General features: G+C 40.8%; 2 protein-coding genes across 5 annotated transcripts in view; one reads left to right on the top strand and one right to left on the bottom strand.

The window, feature by feature from the left end:
- The window catches only part of mfsd6b (major facilitator superfamily domain containing 6b), a 69,471-nt gene extending 59,686 nt beyond the window's left edge, over positions 1 to 9,785 (top strand). For all 4 annotated transcript variants that reach the window (XM_080198819.1, XM_080198817.1, XM_080198820.1 and 1 more), the window contains exons 5-7: positions 923 to 1,021; positions 4,098 to 4,378; positions 7,315 to 9,785. In XM_080198819.1, coding sequence (XP_080054945.1) covers positions 923 to 1,021; positions 4,098 to 4,378; positions 7,315 to 7,608 — 674 coding nt within the window. In that variant the 3' untranslated portion in view covers positions 7,609 to 9,785. The remainder of the gene's footprint in view (positions 1 to 922; positions 1,022 to 4,097; positions 4,379 to 7,314) is intronic.
- A 1,564-nt stretch (positions 9,786 to 11,349) lies between these two features.
- nemp2 (nuclear envelope integral membrane protein 2) overlaps positions 11,350 to 26,901 on the bottom strand; it is a 44,219-nt gene continuing 28,667 nt past the window's right edge. Inside the window, exons 8-9 of the mRNA XM_080198816.1 lie at positions 16,851 to 17,018; positions 11,350 to 12,996 (exon numbers count right to left, since the gene is read on the bottom strand). Of these exons, the coding sequence (XP_080054942.1) occupies positions 12,807 to 12,996; positions 16,851 to 17,018 (358 nt within the window). The 3' untranslated portion in view covers positions 11,350 to 12,806. The remainder of the gene's footprint in view (positions 12,997 to 16,850; positions 17,019 to 26,901) is intronic.

Here is a 26,901-nt window from a genome sequence, read left to right as displayed (position 1 = left end):
AGCACCCACAGAAGTAATGGTCCAATTTGAGATTTCTTATCTCATTTTCCTGATTCCCTGATCATCATCTTGACGTGCAGATACTGGATCAGATTCATGGACATGATTTGTGTTGTTTGCTGCTTAGCTATTTTCAAAATCTCAACTCCTATTGTTTTAATTGAAAGTGGAAAACTAAAATAGAAATGGAAATGGTAGATTTAACAGTGTAAATAATTACATGTAGCAATCAGCCTTAAAGAAAGGGATAAGCGTAATTAATCCTCGGATTTATCTCAAGATTTGAACGTAAGAATGATCTGTCAGTGACAGCATACTGATCATAAAGAGACTGCAAAAGTTCTGCCTACAATTGCCCATTTGAGATTTCCGATCTCATTTCTGGCACAAGAAGATGCCAAGCAGAGCTGGGTAACTCCTTGCAGGGAGGTGAGAATCGAAGGGCAGAATACTCTGATCAATTCTTGAAGCACCTCGAGAGAAGTGACAACAGAAGCTAGGTGCTTTGTTTGTCTACCTCCCCTCTGAGAGATCATGGCTGGCCCGCCCAAAAGAAAATGAAACGATCAAAATGGTGAAGAGTGTTGGGTGGTTTAAAATATGGTTTAGAATCTGGTTTAAAATACCCAGAGCTGGTATTCTAACTCCTGTCCAGCTCACGGGGCCATTAGTAGTGTTCTGCTTCACAAGTGTTGAATGCTACAGTGAATAGTATTAGATGGCAAAGCCACTGTGCTCGCTTCACTGTTGAACAAAAATGTTATGATGCTATGTGGTTTGAATTGTGGTAATACCGGAATTTATTTCATCATCAACAATCATGTCTTTTACTGAAATTATCTGTTGTAGATGTTAATTAGCTCGTGATTCATAAGCAAACAGGGCATTTCTGTACAGAAATATTGTGTGGTTTGGATTTCAGGTGCTCCAGAAACATTCCGTGGGATTGGTATGGCCTCTCTAGTGATTCTCCTACTTTTTGCCTTGATCCAATGGTTGGCAGTGCCTGATGAAGATGAAGGTATTTAGCACTATCGAAGTTTTACAGGAACTGTGCTATTCCTGATTAGAATTTCATTGAAAAGTCATTGCACAATATCATATAGGTTTAAAACACCTTAACTTTGGAAGGAAGTTAAAGGCCTAAAGTGAAAAGCAGGGAGCTTCCTTCCTGACCTTTGTTAACGATGTCCAGTGAACAGCAGTAAGGAGATGATTTTACTTCCCTCACCATTCCTTCCCAATCCACTACTTCCTAGAAGTGTGCAGGTAAAAGCAAAGGCCTGCATATTCCTGAGTCCCAAATTTCTGGTGTATCCGTGGCAGACTGAAACCTGCTTCCCAAACTTGAATAGGGCCAGAGACTCCATCCCAAATTCCAAGGAAGGTTTTTTTTAAGAAGGTGCAAACACACCAATACTTGTAGGGTACATCAAGGGTTTGCTCAGAAGTGGAGTCTGGAAGGGGAAAGTTTGAGAGAAGTAAGTTTGAAAGATCTTCCCATAGTCCTCCCCCCATGCCAAGCTCTGCCTCTCCACGCAACCCCATGTACCTTCATACCCTCCATGCCAAGCAATGTAACTTCCATGACCATTCAGTCATTCTACACACTCTATAAAATCAATGAACCCTATAATAATATGTATGAAAAGGCTCAAGAAAACTGTTATTCATTCATAACCAACTTTCTTGAAAAAATTGTTTTCACTATCACATTATAAAATTGTTAATCATCCAGACACTAAGGTGCTAACAGCAGAACCTGCAAGCATTGAAAAACTCTATCTTGTATAACCAAACATTTTGCAATTGACAGAATAGATCAGAGAATAAGAACTATCAATCAAGCAATGTTTTTCCCGACTGTTTCAACAGATTAGTGGATGTCTAGGCTTTTATCCAACAATGCATAATAAGTCTTGGCAGAGAGAGTGGTCATCCATGAGGTTCTGCCAGACCAACTAAGTTTTCCTAGCACATCATGGTCATAGCTTAATGTTATGAACATTAATGATCAGATTGATCTGAACAGTTATGTAATGGTCCAAATGGATTTTTACCAATTTTTTCAGTTTATAAAGATCAGATTTTCTTCAGAATTTAACACCTCTAAAACAGCTGTCCAATGCCTGACATGTTTCCCATTAGTTTCTCCTTTACTTTCTGATGCGAGACGAAAGTATTTTTAAACCTGATTTTCAAAAAGAAAACAATGTCTGAGCCAGTCCTGCTTTCTTTGACGTTAGACGCCAGCCTACAAATGCCTTGGAATCCACTGCCAATGCCTGCCTGTTTGAGTAAGCTATGTAGTACACCAGGGAGAGGGAGACACTGCCAGAGCAGGGAGATAATGTAACCGGTTCAACCTCATTAAACCGACACAGCCGTGCTCTGCTGAACACCCATACCACTGTATCCCATCCCCTCCCTAGTGTGGACTATCATACTTGAAGATTTGGGTGGGGTGGGTACCCCAAAGATATGCTGTGGACCATACTTGCCGCCTCCCCCTCCCCCCACTGTGGATGTTCCATGCAAGGATTGTAAGGCAGTTGCCCTGGAAATGTAAATTTCCATAAGGCAACTGTCCTGCACTGGGAACCATTTGATATTCAACTTTAAATTGCAGTATTTGGACGGTTCTGATTGTGTACTGTAATAGGAATAGTTACCCAGGAAAGGTTAGAATAATTAAAACCATTTATAACTTCTCGCTAACTACAGCACTGATCCCCAACCCCTACAAGATCCAGAGATCCCACAGGACCCCAATTACCTGACTCCCTTCCCCTAAAAGACCTCTCTAACCCCCACAGGCCCCCTTGACTAGCCTCCCAGTCCTCTCTGATTATCCTCATTGACCACCCATTCCACTGATAATTTAACCTCCGCTCGCCCCTCTGACCTATCTGCACACCCCCCCCCACCTTCCTACTGACCACCCAATCCCCACCCTCTTCAATATAATCATCTCCCACCCCCATCCTACCCATGCACCTTCTCCCTAGCTTCTCAAACTCAGCGGATGTTGGGAACCTGCTGCACTGCACCATTCTCACCCTTCCCATGTCGAAAGGTTGGGTGAGAAATGTCCAACTGCAATTCAGAGTAAGTAACTGATTGTCACTGCAATAGAAATAATGGCCCAATGTTTTTAATTTCAGATTTATAACATCCAATGTATGTTGTCTTTAACTTACTGTTAAATAGTACCAAAGTGTACTCAAATTCAGAAGTATGTTTGTGACACCTGAAAGTCTAATGCAACAGGAAACATTAGAGCTATTGGCGTCAAAACGAAACACTGCAAACTCTGGAAATTTGAAATTAAACCAGAAAATGTTGTAAAGAGTCAGCAGAGCAGGCGACATCTGTGGAGGGAAGCAGAGTTAATTGATCATCTTGAAACACTAACTCTGTTTCCCGCATCACAGATGCTGTCTTTTGCTATTTCTAGCACTTTCTGCTGTCGTTAAGGTAAACAGTTGACTGATGATATTTACAGAAGTGTAACTGTGGTTAACCTGCTGCTGAAGCATGCACTATGTCTACAGACAGCAAGCCTACTAATAGAAAGTCTTTATGAGGTTCATCCAACCAGTTTGAAAATAATGTATTAACCAGAGTAGCCAACCTGACAAAATGTGTAACAAAGGGTGAGGATTTTGAACAGAGTTTAACCACTGCAAATTACATAGAATCTGCACGGCAGAACTGGACCATGTGGTCCAACTGACCTATGCTAGTGTTTCTAATCAACAATGTCTTCTCGCACTGGAATTATCTCTTTGCACTGACGCCATATGCCTCTTGTTTCACTCTCCCTCATGTACATGTCAAACTTCCCATTAATTGCATAATTTAGATTTGCTTTAACTATTCCAGGTATAACAAAATTCCTCCTAATTTGATCTGTTATTGTTAATATTAATCTTGTATTAAAAGAATTTAAGTAATAAAAGCATTAAGTTTAATCATTTTACTTAACATTTGATGCACTTCCTTCTATACTGTGTTGCTCATAAGTGAAAAGCTCAAATTTCTGCACATTATCATTGGTGAAGCCTTTTTCATTTTGCCTCCTTTTGACTATTTAGAAAAGAAGATGCTGGCAGAACGGATTCCAGTTCCATCTAGCCCTGTTCCCATAGCGACCATTGATCTTGTACAGCACCACCCAGATAGTATGATTCCCCACCTTGAAACCAAACTTCCTCTGAAAAAGACCAAGTACCAAGAGGAACAGGAAGATGTTACAAAGCCAGCCTGGGCCATCAGTTCATCACCTTGGGTCACCATTGCCTTTGCCTTCTATCAAGTTATGGAGATGGTGATGTTGGCAAAGACAGATTCAACCATTCAGCATCACATACTGCAGGTTAATTGACACTTTTATATTACAAATCATACTTTGTTCATCAAAGGGGAGTTCTTATGATTTTCAAGTTAGCAATATGATATATCTGAATCAAAACTTTGAATGAAATCAGCTGTGGGAAAACATACACGTTAAAAAATAAAGGTTTTAGTTAGGAAACACTGTGTTTAGTTAATACCAAGTAATATTTTAATTGCAATTGTCCTCAAAATATAATGCTAAGTGATGGCAAGCTGCATCCTCAGTACCTCTTCCAAATTTTACTTACCCATTTCTACATGATGAAGGTAATTGAAGGTGTATTTGATCGCTATACTGCCATTGATACAGAAAGAAAATGAAACTGCTGCCTGCTTCAAATGAGATAAGTGGCCTTGTGTGTCTCAACTACCAGAATGGGAGACATAGACATTTCTGCATTTTAGTAGGTTGAACTTCAAGATAAAAAGCTTTGCAATAATAAATCTGCACCTCATGTTCAACATGAATTTTGTTTGGCTGAGATGAAAGGGTGGGGGGGGTGGGTAGCAGGTGAAGGGAGTCACTGATTCTAAAGAGTGAGCATCGTTCCAAATATAAAAGGAGAATCCTGTCAAAAATTTTGATTGAGTCTAATTTTACCAAAATGAGACGAACAAACTATTGTCAGCATCAACAGGAATCACACTTCAAAAGAGCTGAGATTTGATTTAACTGTGCAGCAAAAATATCTCAATTTATGCTTCCTCCCTCCAGCAGATGAATTTTGATGAATCTGGGTTGGGTGAATTTGGAAAGCGATGCAGCAACACATTCCTCTGTGCCCTGATCTGAATACTTCCTCCCATCAGTTAGTGTTGTTGAGGGAGGGGTGGAATGGTATCCAGCCACACACGTCAGCAGGTTTATGGTAAAACCATAAAACCAAAGCCTGCAAATGAAATTTTAAAACTCTTAGATAAATTTATATTTATTTTTGAATGAGTCAGTTGGTAGGCTACCTCACCTGACACAAGCCTGGAATGCATCTCCTGTGTGTAAGTGACCCTTGTGATGATAATACATTCCATCAGTAATGGGGCCAAACCGAGGGGAAGGTGGAAAGCCTGAGTTCTGAGATCTAACCCAGACTTAGCATCACAAGTCTGCATTTTATCACTAGAATAAATGTGGAGAAAATGGGTTTGGGAAATTAATAAAATAGTTAAGTGTTTAAAATAACCAGGAGTTTTGCAAAATGTTACATTGGTACAAAGTGCAAATATGACTAGGGCATGTCTTTAACACTCCCTCAACCAAGTTCCTTGGTAAATTTGCATGGGAGTAGTCACAAGTCATCATTTAATTACAGAGCCAATAGAAACATTTTCTCCATGACTCACCAAAAAGCCAAAAATTATAACATTACTCCATCAGCTACTATGTGGCAATGTAGCTCTCATGCTACATCCAGTTTCACTTTGAGGAGAGGACATAGCTTTACCAGCACTGCCATAGAATTTCTAAATTTTGTAGTCAGTGGAAGGAGAGAGTAACAGGGACATTTTCAACTGTCACAATGCAAATTTCATCTTGCAGCGGGATATGATAAATTTTCAGATATAGAAAACACTGGCTATGTTATTTTAGCACAGGAGGAGGCCATTCAGCCCACTAAGTCTGTATCAGCTCTCTTTAGAGCAACACAATCAGTCCAATTTTCTGCTCCATCCTCCTAGTCCTGTAATTTGTTTCCCTCAAATGTCAATCTAATTTCCTTTTGAAATGATTGATTTGCTCCACTTCCACCACTCTTGTAAACTCAGTTCCTGATCATTTCCACTCATAGCGTAAAAAAAATTCCTCATGTTCTCCATGCATCTTTTGCTCAAACTCTCAAACTGTGGCCCCGGTCCTTGTATCATCAGCTAATGGGAACAGCCTTCCTCAGTTTGCGTGATCTAAACCAGTCATTATCTTGTACACCTGAATCAAATCTTCCCTAAACCATCTTTGTGCCAAGGAGAATAACCCCAGATTCTCCAACCAAATCTTTTGGCTAAAATCTCTCATCTCAGGAATCATTCTGATGAATTTCCTCTGCAACCTCTCAAGGGCACTCACATCCTTCCTAAAAAGAGTAGTGAGCAGAACTGGAGGCAATGCTCCAGATGGAGGCCTAACCAGAGTTTTATAAAAGTGCAACATTATCTTCCCTGCTTCAATATTATATAGCTACTTTATTTATGAAACCCAAGATCCCATATGCTTTACTAATTACTCTCTTGTTACGTCCTGCCATCTTCAAAGGTTTATCCACATGAACCCCAGATCCTACAGTCCCGGTACACTTCCTAGAATTGTGCCACTTAAGCTTGGAAATAGAGCTCAAAGAAAAACAGATGCATGTAATCCCACAGGACATGAGGTGTCCTGAAGATCCTACATGGTGCAGGAATTGTAAGCAACAGGTCCATCTGTGATTCCTTTTAAAATCAGGTTAACACCTTGATTAAACTACTTTTAATTTATCACTTTAAGGATCAGCCATGATCTGATTGAATGGTGGAGCAGGCTTTTAGGGCTGAATAACTGCCTAGTTCGGCTTCTAATTCCTTTGTTCGGGTATCTGCTAATACTTATTATATGTACTACTTGTACTTGCCCCAAGTGAAAATTATTAATTTCCCACCTCCTGGTTTAAATGAGTGCCCGAAGTTTAGAGAGAGAAAAAAAACACATCAAAATGTGTTTCTTCTGATGCCACTTTTTTTCCTCTCTCTCTCTTGCTGGCTTCTTCCCTCTGCTGTTTTTAACTGTTGGGTCTCTAGCACCATTCTCTCTCAGCCTCACTCACTGGCATTTTTAATTTTATAATGACTGACCATTAATTTTGGAAAATGTCCTTAGTCATCTTATCACTTATCTGGATTTAGAGATCCTCGACTACACATTAAATGTGTTCTTGTTTACTTTAGGAGGAAAACGATTGTCCAGTATCTGCAGACACTTTGCCAGTTGTGTGTCCTCCACACGTTAAATCATTGCCCAATTCCAGCAAGCAAGCAATGGCAGAAGTCCCTATCACTACCTCGGAACCAGATGAGCAAATCAGTATAAGCTCCACACAAGCCACTGGGAATGGATTCAACCAGTCAAATTTGCCTAGGAACTTAATACCATTGCCAGGAAATGGAAACCAGAATATTGATCCAGACTTGCCAAAGCAAGACAGCGTTATTCAACCAAGTCAAAAAGACATCTCTGGATGATCAGATTTAAAGATTACAAAGCACTTGAGTGTTGAAAAAAAATGTATTCATAATTTTCCACAATGGACTTTTTTTTAAAAAAAGCACAGGAATGTTTTCGAAGAATAGCTTTGCAATATGTCCAGATCAATAAGACACTGATGGCTAATAATGTAAATTTCAGAAATTAAGAGCATCAATAGCAGAATTTAAGTGCCTGTTCGTATATGGACATATTCTAATATAAATATCTGTCCATCCAAAACATTCATAATTTACGTCAATTCTTAAAATCATACATTGAAATTTAAAAGGTAGCTAAATTGGTAGGATTGAATTGTGAAACTGAAGTGACATTATAATGCACCCAAATGCAACCAGGAAACAAGTCAGATGACTGAAGTGGCTTTATTACAGTGCAGTCAAAATCATAATTTCTGGGGTTTGGATGAATTCCTTTTTATATTGGATTATCAAATATAGAGTAACCACAGCTGTCTATTGTAGCTGTTACATTTGCCAAAAGTAGCAGCATTTTTTGAATAAGACATCACCAGAGGTACCCATAGTAGAGAGTGAGTTATGGCTAGGATACATCGGTGGGATTTAAGGCCTTGCTTGTCCCAAAACAGTAAAATTCTGCCCGAGATCAACAGATCTTTCCATGGTCCGCCCCTCCCTGGTCCGATTCCTGTGGTGGGCAGGAACAGTAAAATTCCAGACATGGTCTGACATGAATGATGAGGATAAGAACTAAATATGGAAGTTCAACTTTGGGTTAGTAGTTTCCTGATGTTCAGCAAGTAACCACCATTGATGCCAGCACTGGCCCAGTTTTCATTTAATATGTGTAATATTACAAAACCTTTGCAAAATTCTAGATGCATAATTCCCAGTTTCCTGTGTGTTTAAATATATAATGTGTGTGGGCATTATTCCTCCTACCTCTAATGATGAACTTCATTTTGGGATTTTCTCAGGCAATTAACGAACAGTTTGCATTCTGTTGAAACAGAGGTGTTGGTAATTTTTGAAGGTTTTCAGTAGAGTAAATAAAGGCAGCATCTTTGACATTTATTTAAATCGTTTTAGAAAGCTGGCTGAAACTAAACCATGAAGCCTAAACTACTTTGCTCACCCCAGAGTAATTCACGAGTTAAGCAGTCCATCAGATTTACTTTTCTCTTTCCCTTCTTCAAAAGATAAAAAGAAAGTTAGTTGCAAACTCTCTACAGGTTATTAATTCACACAGAACCTATGGATAATATGCTTCTAAATTTGCAGATCATTTTTGCTTAAATGCAAACTTAAGTTTGTCACTCACTGTTTTAATGCAAATCTTTACAGTTTAAAAACTCAGCATTAATGTATGTTTTGAAGGAGGTCAGGCTGCTTTTTTTAATCTGCAAAAACAACTATTTAATACCTATGCATATAAAACTCCTGAAGCATTTTAAAAAGCTAAGTGTTACATTGATTAAACCTGACTGAATACAGAGTTTGAATTGCAAGAATTCTATCGAAGTTCGAGACTTTGAAATAAATGAGGCACCCAAAAATGAACCATACTGTTCATCCTCATTTTTAAAATGAATAATTAGAGACCGTAATATTAAACGAGTGACAGGTCTCAAGGCTAAAGAGCTTGGTTTTGGCAGGAGTAGTGCAGAGGTGAGGTCAGAACTGAAAGATGGAGAAATTGGATAACAAGGCAACAAAAGCAGCTCAATCGTTTTTTTTGATAGTTGGTATTCAGACACCGCAAGAGATCTCTCACTGGGACATTTGCAATAATTGTGTGAAATATAAAAGGATAATTTAAAACACTTTCTAATTTTTCCAATTTCATCCTGGACTTCTTTCAGTAATGAAAGGGCCTCAAAGTACAGCAATTCGCACCACTGCCAGTCTTACAAATTTGCAATGATGAGGATTTACCCATTTTGGTTCAGTTGTTGGTACTTCATTGTGTTGTATGTACAATTGTTAGTGCCTTCAATGTATTACAAATAACACTATATACAGAATAGATTGATTTTGTAGTGGGCTTTTGGGTGTTGAAATTTTTAGATCAGTGATGTAAAACTGTGACTAAATTATATTGTGAGATTATGTTAATGCTGAATGTTGTGATTGTTAGTGCTGAAATAAAATTGTCATAACGTGTAAGGAGTTATTAATAAAATGTTATACAAAAATGGATTTTTGATATTTTACTCAGCAATTCAAATTAACCCAGTTGTCATTTTTACTAAAAATACACAAGGAATTAGAAAACACCACTCTGAAAAAACTGAAAACCTAGCTCAACCATCTCAATAAATCAGGATGAAACTACTATGATTGCATTGATAAAAGGTATTTTAAAAATCCTCGTTGTCAATGAGAAATGCTGGAATGGTAATAAGTATTTTGAGTCACTCCACAGGAGGGAGCTGTTACCTATAAAATGTTTCACAAGAATGCCTGCTCATCTTGCTTACTCCTGCAATCTTAGCCTGCTCAAGCAACACAAACTACCACGTGTGATACCAGGTTAAAGTCCAACAGGTTTATTTGGTATCACGAACTTTTGGGGTGCTGCTCCTTCATCAGGTGACAAAGCTTGTGATACCAAATAAACCTGTTGGACTTCAACTTGGTGCTGTGAGACTTCTTACTGTGCCCACCCCAGACCAACACCAGCATCTCCACATCATGTGTGAAACCAATATGTTAAATCATATTTCGGTTAACAGGAATAAGAAAGTTATACATGGAAATGACTTTATTACGAAAGTAAGTTTTATTTAAAAAAAGTTCATTCTCGAACAGCCTCACATGAATTGAACCTGTATAATCAATATACAAAGAACAACACAGCACGGGAAACAGGCCCTTCGGCCCAACGAGCCCGCGCCGCCATTTTAGCATTGAGTGCCGTCTGCTACCCATGACCTTTGTCTACACCTATTGGGGAAGATTGAGAGAAGATTAATTTAGGGACAATTTGTTACACCAGTCTAAGAGCACGTCTTTGGAATGTGGGAGGAAACCGGAGCACCTGGAGAAAACCCACGCAATCACAGGGAGAATGTGCAAACTCCTGCAGACACTGGCCCAAATCCATGTATCTGCACAGCAAACAGTGATAGTCACTGAGCTGTCATGTTGCCCGTCAGGTGGTCCAGTTTAAGTGCACATTCTTCAAAAATCAGGTACTTATGAAGCACGTAGTACAATTAATATATTCTTCTCACAAGCAATGTCAATAATCTTCATTTCAGCTAACATAACTAGATGGACTAACTACAGTCTTAGCTTGAACAGTGAAAAAAATTGTGTTTTTTTGCATTAAATAGTATACTACTTGGAAGTGAAATTCTGATTTCCAAGGAAGAAGGGAGACAGTGGACTAAAATCTAAACTTAAAATGTACTTGAAGGAACTCAACAATGACTAAAATATCCCTTTTTCCCCATATATATATATAAACGACTTCCAAATCTTTACATTAATGTAGTAACAAATTCAGGAGTGCAATCTTGAGCTTTAGTTTTACAGAATGAAAACAGAGGTCAGAGTAGGTGAACTTCCTGAAAAAGGAAATAAAATAGGCAGTCAGCAGAGCACCTATTCTAAACAGACTGCAATTTGACTACTTCACATTTGAGTTTAAGTTGATACTTTGAACAAGAGCTGCTCAAGGAAGACCCAGGTAAAAGATTAGTTCCTTCTCTTTGCACACATTCTCATTCTTTTGAATGAAGAATTCTTAAAAATTTATTTGTTAGTTTCCATCACACCCATTGAAAAAACAAGTTCAATATGTTTAAATGCACATAATTATAAAATGGCTTTGTATACACAATTCTCCATTACAAGCTTCCAGTCAACACAAGACAAGGTACCTGTCCATAAGGGCAGAATCAATAATTAGACAAGAAAGTACATTTAAAGAATATAACCCTGATTTAAGATTCTTGTAAAACGCTCTTTTTGGTGCGATTTTACTCAGAGCATTGTGACCTAGAACAAGTCCCACCTCAAACTGGTTTTCCTATAAACCTTCATAAAAACAGACCTTTTTAAAAACCTGAGTTGGACGTAGAGTTAAACAAAATAACTTTGTACTGCTCAACCGAAATCCATTTCATTAAAACGTGCATACTGAAGTCAGTTGCATGATTAATACTGCATGTTTAAATACAATAATTACCACACATATTAATCCAATCTTCTTTGTTTACACAATTTAAAAAATGTCTAACCTGGACAACGAAACAATATTTATATCACAATATTGTGTTCCCCATAAATATCGCAATTAACCTAACCTGCAGTTTCCACCTCAGTTCCACACTACTTGCTTTCTATATTTGTCATGTGGAGCTGCTTGCTACACAAACAGAGGACAGGATGGTATGAACTGCTGATTATAACCAACCCATCAATGCAGCCCTGCAATTAACTGGCTGGGTGTTGGTAATAACACTGGATGCCTAGTTTTCCTTGCTTCCTCATCTTCAAAGCTGAAAGACAAAATTCTCATTAAAAGGGAAAGAAACCAACTGGCCATGGTAAGAACACAACAGTCCCTGAGACATATGTCTGCAGCCATCTCTGTAAAAGATTATCTTTGTTACTGCGATATAGATGGCCTCATTTGTCTCAGCTACAACTGGAAGTCTTTCAAAATGAATTTGATTAATGTGTAGTCAAAGACTACTTAAAACACTCCAAATCAGATTTTCCACGTTAGAATTCATCTGTTTAGCAAACCATCTAAAGAACAAGCCACTACTCTGAAATGTGGCTAGAGCGATATCTAGGTTTTTCACTTCTGTAGCTACTTGATCATAGAGTTACATATCATAATTAACTATTTCATGAGGAGTAGAACGAAGATTATAGGCACTAATGCTTAAAAAAATTGCTAAACCTGGTAGAGAGCTCAAGTTTTTGTTCTAATTACTGCACAAGTCACTTACAAAAGATTACCCACTTACTATCCTTATATTCGTGAAGTGCAGACTTTTCTTTACAAAAGTACAAAGTCAACGTTACTAAGTAGCACAATTCAAGGATTTCTTGGTGTTCTTTCATGCATCCATTCATCAAAGATATTGGGTCGGCGATAAAGGTACCCAGGCATTTCTAGCATTGTATTTTGTAACATTAGTTAGTTCCTATTCATAATAGCAGCTCAGAATGTGTATTGAGATATGAGTAAGACAGGATTACATCGCATCAACTGCATGTCTTTCATCTGCAGCCATCACATGCCCATTCTCCAAGACTAAATCATCATTCTCCTCTGGGACAAAGAGTTGGGCTTCCAAAAAAGAACCTCCAATTCCATACTGTTGCTCATGGTTCTGCACTTCCTCTTGTGTAAGATGATGAGCTCCTAGGATGAAGTTTGCAAGTCTGCAAATTAGAATGAGGAGATGAACAGAGAGGTGTATTGCCTGATCAGGTGCAACAGCAAATTGCTACAATTTTGAATTGAAGTGTTGTGAATTTAAACTCAGCTTCATTTTATAGTGAAACATCTTAGTACTACTTCTGTAGGGAAAGATAGCAAAGAAGCTAACAGTTTTCCAGTACCTCCAAAATGCCCAATGAACTATCGATGAACATTGATAATTGTTGTGAATTTTGTGGCAGAAATGCCCTCTCCCTGCTAGTTAATTTTAAGAGGGAGAGGTAAGAGAAAGGCAGCCTGAAATGACACAAAACAAAAATAACATGCAATATTTTGCACAGTTTATATCTCGCCTTTTGTATCAATCATATATAACAATTTTGCTCTTTGCAATTATTTTGTTGTTGAATAAAATCTGTGTTGCATTCACACAGAAATGACATGATAGCTTCACAAATTTCAAATAAATAGAGAATTATTAGAACAGAACTGTCTGTCTTGTTCAAATTCATGATGTACAGTGAATCTGATGCCTATGTTCAAGGCAAGGAATAATAAATGCTCGTGCTTCAGCAAATATCTGGCTGCTCAGAATATGTAAGCTTTACCAGAATTAGTTCAGAGTTCACAATAAGTAATCTTAAAGTAAAGGATTACTGGAAAAAGGGGTATCAGTTGCAGAAAATTACATCCCCAGGTTTAAAATCTTTTTAGAAACTATATTAAAAGAAAGAAACTGTATTTACTATGACAATTCTTCCTTTTGTCATCAGCATAACAAAATGTAAAGTGCAAAGATAAACAATTTGTTTTCATGTGTTGTCACTACTTTGTAATTAAATGCAGCGACTGATGAACACTGTTAGGTTCCTACAAACTGCAGTTATATAAATGACCAGCTAATCTGTTTTCTGTACTTTGGATTGAGGGATAAATGCTGGCCAGAAGAATGTAGTGCTTCTCTTTGATAAAGTAGAGATCATTCACAGCCACTTGACTTCAGTTTAATCAATTGGCCAAAAGAACAAAAACAGCACAGCACTTGCTCCCTCATAACACCACATTATTTTTGATCTTGCTTATTTTGACCCCCTTGGGCTGAATGTATCAACTCCTTGGGGAGCTAATTTCAACTGCACCAAACACTCTTTGGTATCTCAGCCACATGTCCATCTTTCATGTATGCGCCTCAATGAAAGTTGACAAACTATTAAACACGTGCAACATCACAATCAAGCCCAATCTGATTTCACTAGATGCCTCAAAAGTAGCAATCTCTGGATTACTTTCAGAGTCACATATTAATGAGTACAGAAATACGAAGAAGTGTAGCTGAATGCATGGCCGTTGAGATGGTACAGGGCTTTATGTGCCTGGGATCAGGTTTAGGGGGAGGAAGCCAGGCAGACTGCACCTCAAGGCCAGGACCAATATATTGGTGAAGACATTTGCCAGTGCTGTTGCGGCTGGTTTAAACTAGTTTGGCAGGGGGATGGGAATGTGAGCATAGATTCAGAAGACAAGCAAAACTGGATGATAAAAGGCAAACAAAAAGCGAGCATGGCAAATCAAGGAAACAAAAGTTAGAGAATAAAGGAGTCATTTGGTAATAAGTAGTATATACAGCAATGCAAGGAGTCTCTTGAACAAGGCAGATGAGCTGAGGATGCTCACAGATGCTTGGAAGTATGTCAAAGCAGCTACTGAAATATGGTTTAATGGATAGAAATGGCAACTCAACATTCCTCATTACAGGTTTTCAGAGAAAGGGAATGGTTGGTGGAGGCAAGGGAAGGTGGGGTCACTTTGTTATTTAATGAACAGTCATAGCTACAAGGAGGGAGATTGGCTAAAAGGAGCATCAAAAGAAACTCTTTGGGTAGAACTGAGAAAAGTGGGGGGGGCGGGGGGATGGAAATCACACTTCTGGGAATATTCTATAGTCCCTAAAACAGTCAAGTGAAATTAGAAAAGCAAATATGTCAACAGATTGCTGAGAAGTACAGAAACAAAAAGAGCAGTCATAAAGTGGCTGGATTTCAAGTATCTCAATGTTAACTGATTATCTTTCACAATGAAGTTTACAGCGTACAGAATTTTTAACGTATCCCTCAGAACTCCTTTTACCCAGAACATAAGCCCAAAAATGAAAAGAGTCAGTTTACAGAATAGAATCCCTACAGTGGACAAGGAGTCCATTTGGCCCTTGGAGCCTGCACCCACCACAATCCCATCCAGTCCCTATCCCCATTGCCCCACTTATTTACCCTGCTGAGCCCCCTGAGCAGAAATTTACCAAGAGCAATCAACCTAACCTGCACATTTTTGGACTGTGGGAGGAAACTGGAGTACCCAGAGGAAACCCATGCAGACATAAAGGAGAATGCGCAAAGTCCACACAATGACCCACTGTGCCACCCTTGCAGATATATGTCCATAGTTTTAGGGAATGGATTTGGGCAGTTGGGAGAGGTAGCAGTGACACAGCTTTTCAGTGGTAGTGATCATAATTCAAATTATAAAGTTGATATGGAAAATTACAAGATAAACCAAGAGTAACATTTTAAATTGGGAAAAGGCCAATTTTTCTATCCCTAGAAAAATTTGATTTGGTAAAAATGGATTCGAAACAGCTACCCAATAATGTACATAAATTTCAGCACAGCTTTTGACAAGTCACATGAGAGTCTAATTAAAAGCCCTGTGGATTCAAGGGAAAGTGGCAAGTTGGATTCAAAGACAGGGAGACCTTGTGGTCAGTGGGTGCTTTTGTGACTGGAAGGCAGGTTCACAGGATTCAGTATTGTGCCTCTTGCTGTCCATGGTATATATTAATGTAGAGACTATGATTAAAAATAATAATACAATACAAAAATTGTCCATATGATTAATAGCAAGGAAGAAAACAGTAAGATATTAGTAGGCCTGTCAGATGGGGTGAAAAGTGGCAAATGGAATTCATTCCAGGGACAAGAAGTCATGCATTTGGGAAAAACACAGAAAACAAGGGAATACACAATAAATAGCGAGAATTTGAGAACTGTAAAGGAACAGATAGTCTTTGAAGTATATGTCTGCATTTCCTGAAGGTAAGGTGGTTATGAAAGTGATTAAGACCTATGGCATTCTGTCCTGTGTTAGCACAAGGGATTATGTTGGAACTGTTAGACTGCAGCTAAGGTACTGTCTACAGAGCTGAACACTGCAACACAGGAAACGTGATCACTCCAAAAGGAGGGTATTGAAAACAATTTACAAGGATATTGGCAGGAATGGAGAATTTTGGTAACGAGAAAAATTCAATAGACTTTTCTCTGGAACTTGTGGCAGCTGAGAGATTTATTTGAAGTGTATAAAATCAAGTGGTATTTAGATGGAGCGACACATACCCATAAGCAGAGATGTTAGTAACCAGACAGCTTATCTTAAAATAATTAGTAGAAGCATTAAAGGGGAATTGTGGAGTACTTTTCCACTAGAGGGTGGTGCAGGTCTTGAACTTGCTGCCTGTGGAGGCAGAAACTTTCACATTTTAAAAAAAATACTTGGATACGCACTTGAGGTTCATCAGCTGACAGCCACTCCCCCCCGCCCCCCACTCCATGACAGTAACAGGAAACGAGAACCCTTCCCAATATTCCCTCCCCCAACAAAGCAGTACTGTAGTATGCCTGAAGATTAAACAGCACATGACTAAGATCAAACCTGAAGTTTATTAGATTGTGTAGGTTAGCTATTCTTGTTTCCAAATATTGTCACAACCTGTGCAAGTGAATACCCAACTGACTGACCATAAAAATGGATAACTAAAGAGACTGACCATTTTGTACATGGACTGCGATATAGTGCTACCCACCTCTTTGGTGAATTGACTTTTGAGACTATTTCCCATGTAGGAAATTCCTGACTCTTGCAGTATGTGCGCAGTTCCTCAAGAGAGTTTAAAGTTGCCATTTCAGTTTGTTCCTTGTACTCATCTTCAGTGAGGAAGTGAACTTGTGGCTTCTTAATCAACTTGATTTTTCTGTAATTAGAAAAAATAATTAACAGCGAGATGCAAGATTCTTCTGCTTAGTAAACATTGACTGTAATGTACAGGAGCAGTAAGGATATTGTAATGGTTGAATTTCTATAAATCGGTTCAGTTTGATTCAATTGGAGTGGTTTTTCCATTGTATGAGCTTATCCTCTTGCTGTCTGGTTATGAATATTCCTTCTGACACACTGTAGATCTACCCTTCTCTGCGGTTCTGACAACAGTGACAGTGTGCAATTCTGATGCTGGCTAATTTGTTGGCAACGTTGTATTTCCTTCACCCATTTTTTCGAACAGAATTTTTGCCCAAGACCCTGGCTAAAAAATTCAAAGAAATAGTTCAGAGTTCCAGTATTCAGGCTCAGGCCCAGCGGCACGAACCTTCTAATGTAGCTTCACTGTCAAGCAAATTAAATGTTTTGCATGAACAAGCATGGATGTGCTTTGTTATTGCAATGCCATGAAACACTATTCCATTTAATCACAAAGAATGTAGATATGTACTTGTAAAGGAAACTTCATTTTGGAGCAACAGTTCTAAACCTTTCAATTGCTTTCTAAAAATAGGAAATTTAGGTGCTGTAACAAAATATTTCACCAGGGTGTTGAACATATTAAAAATTCAGCTATCACTTCAACAGACCTTGCAAATGCAACTCTTACAAATCCTTCGTTTGAACGAAATGTTTTGTTTCCAGGCTTGCAGTGTTGTTTGGCAATGGGTATATACTAGAATCTTTAACAGTCAGCGAGAAAGTTCTGTGGATAGAATTTAGTCATACTAGCATGGGTCCCAATGGTGTACCAGGAAATGGCAGCACTTCAACTCTCAGTGCCAACATCCCATTGACTGTAATTACATGGCTATCGGCCAATAAATGTGCCGGGGGGGTAGAGAGACAGAGAGAGTCAGGTCAATTATGCAGTAGGGTGGGCAGCAAGGCACCAAGCCTGCTATCACCCAGCAGTGTTGGAGGCACAGGTGCCATTTTTAAACAGCACCCAGACATGCCTTCAGTGTCTACAAACCAGAGTTTGACAGGAACTGTTTGATCATTAATCTGTTCCCCCAGAATCAGTGGTCACGTGGTTCTGTGTAGATTGTGATGTCACCCTGCAGACCCTCCTCCCAGGCGCCCAGGAACCGTGGGAGATGCTTTTCACCACCAGTAGCATCAAGTGACTCTCCTGCCAGACCAAAGAAGCCTGGACGGAGCTGACGGTAGGGTTTAGCAGCCATGGTTTCCACAAGTGCATCTCAGCGCAATGCAGAAAGAGAGTCAACAACCTCCTCCAGATGAACGTGACGTTGTTGTTTCTTACTCTTTTGGGAGCAATGTGTCGCAGCATGGGAGGGACTTGGACAGATGGGCAAATGAAGGGTAAGGCACAGGAACATATGCATCCTCTGACTGGCTGGGCAGCTCCTGACTGGAGGGACTTCTGCCCTCAGGACCCTTCATCCGCTGCTCACCTGTTAAGAAATAATGAGTCTTCCCTAAAGGAGATGACACAGAGCTCTCGGCGGTTTTCCAACTAGCAGCCAAGACTTCCATCACCGCTATAAGATGCCACCTCACAGCTTTGTAAGTCAAGATTGCTTTTTTTCTGCACACTTTTGTACCAGATGTGGTGAGTATAGAAATAAAGAGCATTGCTGCTGTTGGAAATCTGAACTAAAAACAGAAAATGCTGGAAATACTTGAAAGGTTGGGCTGCAATTTTTAAAAATTCATTCATGGGACATGGGCGTTGCTGGTTCAGCAGCATTTATTGCCCACCCCTAATTGCCCTTGAGGTGGTAGTGGTGAGCTGCCTTCTTGAATCGCTGCAGTCCATGTTCTGCGGGTTGACCCACAATGCTGTTAGGGACAGAATGCTATGATTTTGATCCAGTGATTGCAAAGGAACGGTGACCTATTCTCAAGTCAGGATGGTGACTGGCTTGAAGGGGAACTTGCAGGTGGTGGTATTCCCATTTATCTGCTGCCTTTGTTCTTCTAGATGGAAGTGTTTGTGGCTTTGGAAGGGGCTCTCTAAGGATCTTTGGTGAATTGCTGCAATGCATCTTGTACATAGTACACACTGCTGCTACTCAGCATTGGTGGTGGAGGGATTGAATGATTGTAGATGTGGTGCCAATCAAGCGGGCTGCTTTGTCCTGGATGGTGTCAAGTTTCTGCACCCATCCAAACAAGTGGGGAGTATTACATCACAGTCCTGACTTGTACCTTGCAGGTGGTGGATAGGCTCCGGGTATGGTGGTGGACAGGCTCTGTGATCTGGCTCACAGTATTCCTAGCTTCCGACCTGCTTTTGTAGTCATTGTGTTTACGTGGTGAACCCAGTTGGATTTCTGGTCAATGGTAACCCTAAGGATGTTGACGGTGGGGATTCAATGATGGTTATACCATTGAATCTTAAGAGGCGATGGGTAGCATGTCTTTTTTTGGGTGATGGTTATTGCCTGGCATTTGTGTGGCATAAATGTTATTTGCCACTTGTCAGCCAAAGCCTGGATATTGTCCAGATCTTGTTGCATTTAAACATGGACTGCTTCAGTATCTGTGGAATCAGAGATGGTGCTGAACATTGCACAATCATCGGCGAACAGCCCCTCTTTAGACTTTAAGAACATAAGAAATAGGAGCAGGAGTAGGCCAACTAGCCCTTCGAGCCTGCCCCGCCATTCAATAAGATCATGGCTGATCTGTGGTGGCTCAGTTCCACATTCCCGCCCTCTCCCCATAACCCTTAATCCCCTCTCTCATCAAAAACCCATCAACCCGCGTCTTAAAAATATTTAGCGAGGTAGCCTCCACCACTTCAACGGGCAGAGAATTCCAGAGATTCACCACCCTTTGAGTGAAGAAGTTCCTCCTCAACTCTGTTCTAAACCGCCCCCCCCTTTATCTTGAGGCTATGCCCCCTAGTCCTACTGTCCTTTCTGAGCAGGAAGAGTCTCTCCACCTCTATCCTATCCATCCCATTCATCATCTTATACGTCTCAATGAGATCTCCCCTCATTCTTCTAAACTCTAACGAGTACAAGCCTAGTTTATTCAGCCTCTCCTCATAGCTCAACCCTCTCAACTCCGGCATCAGCCTAGTAAACCTCCTCTGCACTCCCTCCAAGGCTAAAATATCCTTGCGTAAGTACGGCGCCCAAAACTGCACACAGTACTCCAGCTGCGGCCTCACCAATGCCCTATACAGCTGCAGCAAGACCTCCCTACTTTTATATTCAATCCCCCTCGTGATGAAGGCCAGCATCCCATTCGCCTTCCTGACCACCTGCTGCACCTGCAAGCTGGGTTTTTGCGACTCACGCACAAGGACCCCGAGGTCCCTCTGCACCGTCGCCTGCTGCAGTTTTTCTCCACGTAAGTAATAATCCTTCCTACCATTATTCCTACCAAAGTGGACCACCTCGCACTTACCAACATTAAATTCCATTTGCCATTTCCTGGCCCATTCGCCCAGCCTATCTAGATCCTTCTGTAGACTCTCCACACCCTCCGCACAAATTGCCTTTCCACCAATTTTGGTGTCATCAGCAAATTTCGACACCCTACACTCGGTTCCCTCCTCCAGATCATCTGTATAAATGGTAAATAGCTGAGGCCCCAGCACCGACCCCTGGGGCACTCCACTAGTCACCATCCGCCAATCCGAATAGCACCCATTGACCCCCACTCTCTGCCTCCTATTTGACAACCAGTCCTCTATCCACGCTAACACCCTACCCCCAACTCCATGCCCCCTGACCTTCTGTAATAACCTCTTGTGAGGTACCTTGTCAAACGCCTTCTGAAAATCCAGGATATTGATGAAGCAGCTGAGGATTGTTGGGCCTAAGACACTCCCTTGAGGGACTCCTGCAGAAATGTCCTGGAGCTGAGATGACTGACCCTCCACATCCACAACCATCTTCCCATGTATCAGGTATGACGCCAACCAGTGGAAAGTTTGCCCCCGATAGCCATTGATTCCAGTTTCACTAGGTCTCCCCGATGCCACATTCAGTCGAATGTGGCCTTGATGTCAAGGGCTGTCACTCTCACCTCACCTCTGGAATTCAGCTCTTTTGTCCATGTTTGAACCAAGGCTGTAATGAAGTCAGGAGCTGAGTGACCCTGGCAAAACCCAAACTGGGCATCAATGAGCAGGTCTGCTTGATAGCACTGTTGATAACCCCTTCCATCACTTTACTGATGATCGAGTAGACTGGTTAGGTTGGACTTGTTCTGCTGTGTGTGTACAGGACATACCTGGGCAATTTTCCACATTGTTGGGTAGATGCCAGTGTTGTAACTGTACTGGAAAAGCTTGACCAGGGGAGTGGCAAGTTCTGGAGCACAAGTCCATCCATGGATGGAGAAACAAAGCTAATTTTTCAGGTCAATTACTTTCTATTAGAATTGAGGAACCCACCAAACCGACTGCTTGAGGAACAGGCACAATCAGCTGGAGGCTGACAATTAATACACTTGTTAAATGCAGCAGGACAATGGGTGGAGGTGCAATAAAAGTGGGTGGATTTAAAACAGCAATGAAGTCAAATAATAAAGATAAACAAGGTTAATGTGATTCATCATAAACAGCATAGTGTGCCTTTCTGCAGTATATAACCAATCTCTACTGCATGACTCATCAGGACACACTGCTTCTTCACTATGCCAATCTTTCGACAGGGATATCAGTTTAAATCTCTGTAAAGCAGCATGAGCTTTTGAGATTAACATTTTTCTCAGGACATCCAGACTGGCCATGACAAATCGGTTTTATTGGTAATCCTTCCTTCACTCCAGAACGCAATATTTTCAGACTTGACTGCATCACAGCACCATCTACAGGAAATCTCTCTTCATACTCCCTCAACCGTAACTGGAGGTTATCAGTCAAAATCAGGCCTGTCTGTGTGGCTGGGGGGAGGAAGGGGGCCCAGGTCTTGGCAGTTCAGGGTGGGCAAAGCTGAATCAGGCATGGAGAGATTAAAGTTGTGTTGTTTTGGTGGAACTGGGGAGGAGACAGTGACTGAGTGGCTGTATGGGAAAGATTAATTGAGCGACTGAATGGGTGTGAGCGACTATGTGGGTGTATGTGTGTGGGCGTTAATGGTTGAATGACTCAATGGGTGTGGGAGTGTGTGACTGACTGTTCATGTGGGGGTGTGTGTATAGGAGTGAGTAATTGCATACACAAGCGTGTGTGTGTTGTGGGAGTAAATGACTGAATGTGTGGCAAGGGTCTGATAGGGTCAGGGAGGTGTTGGGTCAATGCGGGAAGGGTGTGATCTGTTGAGTCCGTGGGAGTGATGGGTTAAGTTTAAACAATTGAACATTTCTAGTGTACATATTCAGGAAAGCAGTGCATATCTCGCCCAGCTTTCTGACCCTGGGATCAGTGCAAGACACATTCATGGAGGGGTCCTGGGCAACAGAAATCAGTCCATCAGAACTTTAAACTTCCCAGACAATTACAGCATCTGTGCACACGACAAACGTCCTCAGGATTCCGAGACAAAATAGCAACATCATTTCAATGTATCGGGGAGGAGACAGTGGTGTTGTTGTAAGGTTAGCAGCTAGTAATGCAGAAGCCCATGATAATGCTCTGGGGAGTAGGTTCAAATTTCGACATGGCAACTGGTGGAATTTAAATTCAATTCACTAAAAAAAAAAATCGGAATTTAAAAAAAAGCTAGTCTCAGTAATAGTGACCACGAAAGCACGCATTGTCGTAATAACCCATCTGATTCAGTAATGCCTTTTAGAAGGGAAATCTGCCATCTTTGTGGGATCTGGCTTACAGGTGACTCCAGGCCCAGAGCAATGTGGTCAACTATTAAATGCTCTCTGAAATGGCCTAGTAAGTCATCCAGTTGCATTAAACTACTACAAAGCATACAGAAAGGTACGAAACCCAGCATTGCCACAGCTTGTGCCAAAATTCGGAAAACTGTCCCACAGGTTATAGAACAAAGAACAAAGAAAATTACAGCACAGGAACAGGCCCTTCGATCCTCTAAGCCTGCACTGACCATGCTGCCTGACTTAACTAAAACCCCCTATGTTTCTGGGGACCATATCCTTCTATTCCCATCCCATTCACGTACTTGTCAAGATGCTCCTTAACAGTCACTACAGTATCCGCTTCCACCACCTCCCCTGGCAACGAGTTCCAGGCACCCACCACATTCTGTGTAAAAAATCCGCCTTGTATTATCAATGCCTAATAGTCGTACTCACGGAATCATACCTTAACAATGCCCCAAATATCATCATCTGACAGGACAGACTGCACAGATGCACAGTGGTATATAGTTGGGAGGGAGTTACCATTGGAGATCACAATATCGAATCTGGACCCCACGAAGTCTCCTGGGATCAGGTCAGCTGAAGAATCTGTACTCTTGGAGGACGGCAAGGATGTAGAATGCACTCAGGGTGGGGGACTTCAATGTTCATCATAAAGAATGGTTCTGTAGCTCTGAGCTGCCCACGTTCTAAAGGACATAGCTGCTAGGCTGGGTTGGCAGAAGGTGGTGAGGAGGCCAACAAGTGGAAAAAACCTACTAGACCTCAATCTCAGTAAACTACTTATACCATAGGTGCTTTTGTCCACAATAGCATTGACCAGCACTTGTGGAACAAAGTCCCGTCTTTATTATGAGGATACCCTCCAATGTACTATGTGACATTACACTGTGCTAAATGGGATGGATTTCAAACAGATCTAGCAACTCAAAACTAAGCATGTATGAAGCAGGAGGGTAGCATCAGGCATTCCTAAGTATGAGCTTTCAAACTAATAAAGTTCCAACACAAACTACTTGTATGCCAAACAACAAAAGCAGCCTGTGATAGACAGAACTAAGGAGTTCCATAACCAATAAATCAGATCTAAGCTCTAGAGTCCCGCTATACCTAATCACGAATAGTGGCAGACAATTAAACAACTCACTGAAGAGGGAGGCTCCATAAATATCCCCATTCTCAATGATGGTGGAGCCCAGCATATCAGTGCAAAAGACAAGGCTGAAACACTTATAACAATCTTTAGCCAGAAGTGCCAGGTGGATAGTCCATCTCAGCCTCCTCCAAAAGTCTTCAGAATCAGAGATGTCAGTCTTCAGGTAATTTGATTCACTCCAAATGGCATCATGAAACAGCAAACGCTCTGGGCACTTACAACATTCCAGGAATAGTACTGAAGACTTGCGATTCAGAGCTTGCCACATCCCTAGACAAGCTATTTAGTAGTAACAATACTGGTATCTACCTAGCAAGAGGATATGGTGGTGTAGGGGTATTGTCACAGGACTAGTGCTCCAGAGACCTTAAGTAATGTTCTGGGGATTGAATGGTGAAATTTGAATTCAATAAAAAAAAATCTGGAACCAAAATCATTGTCGATCATCATAAAAACGATCTGGTTCACTACTCCCTTTAGGGAAGGAAATCTGCTACCCTTACCTAGTCTAACCTACATGCGTCTCCAGATCCATAGCAACGTGGCTGACTCTTGTAACGGCCTAGTAAACCATTCTTTTCAAAGGCAATTAAGGCTAGGCAATAAGCGCGATGCCCAGCCAGCGGCATCCCATGAATGAATAAAAAAAGTTGAAAATTGTCCACGTTTGTCCTACCCACAAAAGGCAGGACAGATCCAACCCTCCCAGTTACTGCCTCATCAGTTAAATACCAATATTCAGCAAAGTGATGGAAGGGTTTGATGATAGTACTATCAAGCGGCACTTAATCAGCAATAACCTGCTCAGTAAGAGTTTCACCAGGTTACTTATCTTCTGACCTCATTTCAGTCTTGGTCCAAATATGGAAAGTGAGCTGAATTCAAGAGATGAGAAGCTTTCAAGAGATGTCACCAGGGTGGCACAGTAGCATAGAAGTTAGCATTCTTGCTTCAGCACCAGGAACTCAACACTGGATGACTATCTGTATGGAATTTGCATGTTCTCCCTGTGTCTGGAAGGGTTTCCTCCAGGTGCTCCCGTTTCCTCCCACAGTCCAAAGATGTACATGTTAGGTTAGTTGGCCATGCTAAATTGCACTTTAGTGTCCCAAGAGGAGGATTAGTGGGGTAAATGTGATGTTACAGGGATAGGGCCTGGGTGGGATACTTTGTTAGAGTGTCAGTGCAAACTCGATGGGTCAAATATCGTCCTCCTGCATTCTATAGGGATTCAATAATTCTATGAGATTGACTGCATTTGATCGAGTATGGCACCAAGGGGTCCAAGCAAAGTAGGAGTTCATGGGAATCGGGGGAAAAGACTCCACTGGTTGCAGTCATGACTAGCACGATGGAAAATGATTGTGAATGTTGAAGATCAATTATCTCAGTCCCAGGTCATGGCTGCAGGGGTTTGTTCACCCTTAAACGCTCCACTTTTTTTTAATAAAAAGGAATTAGCTGCATTTGCCTACTAAATGCAAACAAAAAATTAACCATTATAGCAATTATTTTAGCAATGTGATGTATTAATTATTGCGAGTCAATTTCACTGGCACTTAAAATTAATTATTATACATGTGAAATCTCATTCCTTCAGGTTTTGAATTTCTTTTCTGTACCTGTTTTAATACTGAATCAGCCCACTCTAACTCACCCTACCTCCCCTGCCCTTATTGTGATTATTTCCCACTCATTAAATCTCACTGGTTATGAAAATACACAGTTGCTTGTCTGGTTCACTCAGTTCCCAGATACCTTGCATCCTCCACTGCACTGTTATCAGCTCGCACTTTCAGTAAATTTAAGGGAAAAATCCCTTTTCAGTTAAAGGATACACAAGCAAGTCTGATTAATAGCAGAGCTTACATGGAATTTTCAGATCCCACTGAGGTCAGTAACAGGGGTGGATGGGGCCCAGAAATGCTGGCACTGGCTGACGTGCCAATTTCCTAATTCCATTCCAGGTGGCAGCTATTTTTTTGCTGAAGCAGATTTAGAGGCGGCTGGAGAGTAACACTCCCAGACAGATCCACAGGTCCTCTAGGGCTGAATGTGGGTCCAGATAAAAGTCATTCTGTAGAAAGATTTCTCCCCTCACCCAAAGGAGAAACCTTACTGCCTTTTAAATTATATTTTATTTGAAGTTGGTGAGGGGCACAATAATGTTGCCCTCTCAGTTACTTATCCTTTACTGCATCCTACTCCTCTGAAGCTGGGGATTGGCCCTCCAACTTTGAGACTACCTACTACCTCTAATTGGACAGCAAACCTGTCTTCATATCAACTACAGGTGGCACCCCAGTCAAAATCACAATGAGTTTTCTCCCAGTGACAGGAGGTTCCCGTTTTCCATCCCCGAAGTGAAAACTCAGCCCTTTATCTCAAGAGGACTTGAAAACAAAATCTTAAAGCTATGTTATAACAATACAGAGCTCTGGTTAGACTCCACCTGCACTATTCAGTGATGGGCATTTCACCTCAAGAAGGTTATATTGGCCTAGGAAGGAGAAAAAGGCAGATTCATCAGAATGTTTCCAAGGCTAAAAGGACTAAGTTAAAAGGACAGGTTGCATAGATGAGGCTTACATTTCAAGTATACAGCAGACCAAATGTGGATCTAATTGACATGTTTAACATGTAGGCAGAGCAGATACAGAGAAGCTGTTTCACCTGACGGGACAATAGAGAACATGGGGAATTAACCTCAAAAATGGAGATGAGACAATATCACAAAGCACTTCTTCACACAAAGGCTGGGAGAAATTTGTGACATTTTTCTGTCTCAAAGGGCCGAATAGCCTACTCCAGCTTCTATTTTCTACGTTTTCCCCCCCATTCATGCAAAATTAGATTGGTAAATTTAATGGTAGACAAATGTATTGAGGGTTAAGGG

The sequence above is a fragment of the Carcharhinus amblyrhynchos genome, chromosome 11 (assembly GCF_965287045.1).
Source record: "Carcharhinus amblyrhynchos chromosome 11, sCarAmb.v2.hapA, whole genome shotgun sequence".
NCBI classification, from domain to species: Eukaryota; Metazoa; Chordata; class Chondrichthyes; order Carcharhiniformes; family Carcharhinidae; genus Carcharhinus; species Carcharhinus amblyrhynchos.
The sequence above is the reverse complement of the archived record's forward strand: the minus strand, read 5'-3'. Positions and strand labels throughout refer to the sequence as shown.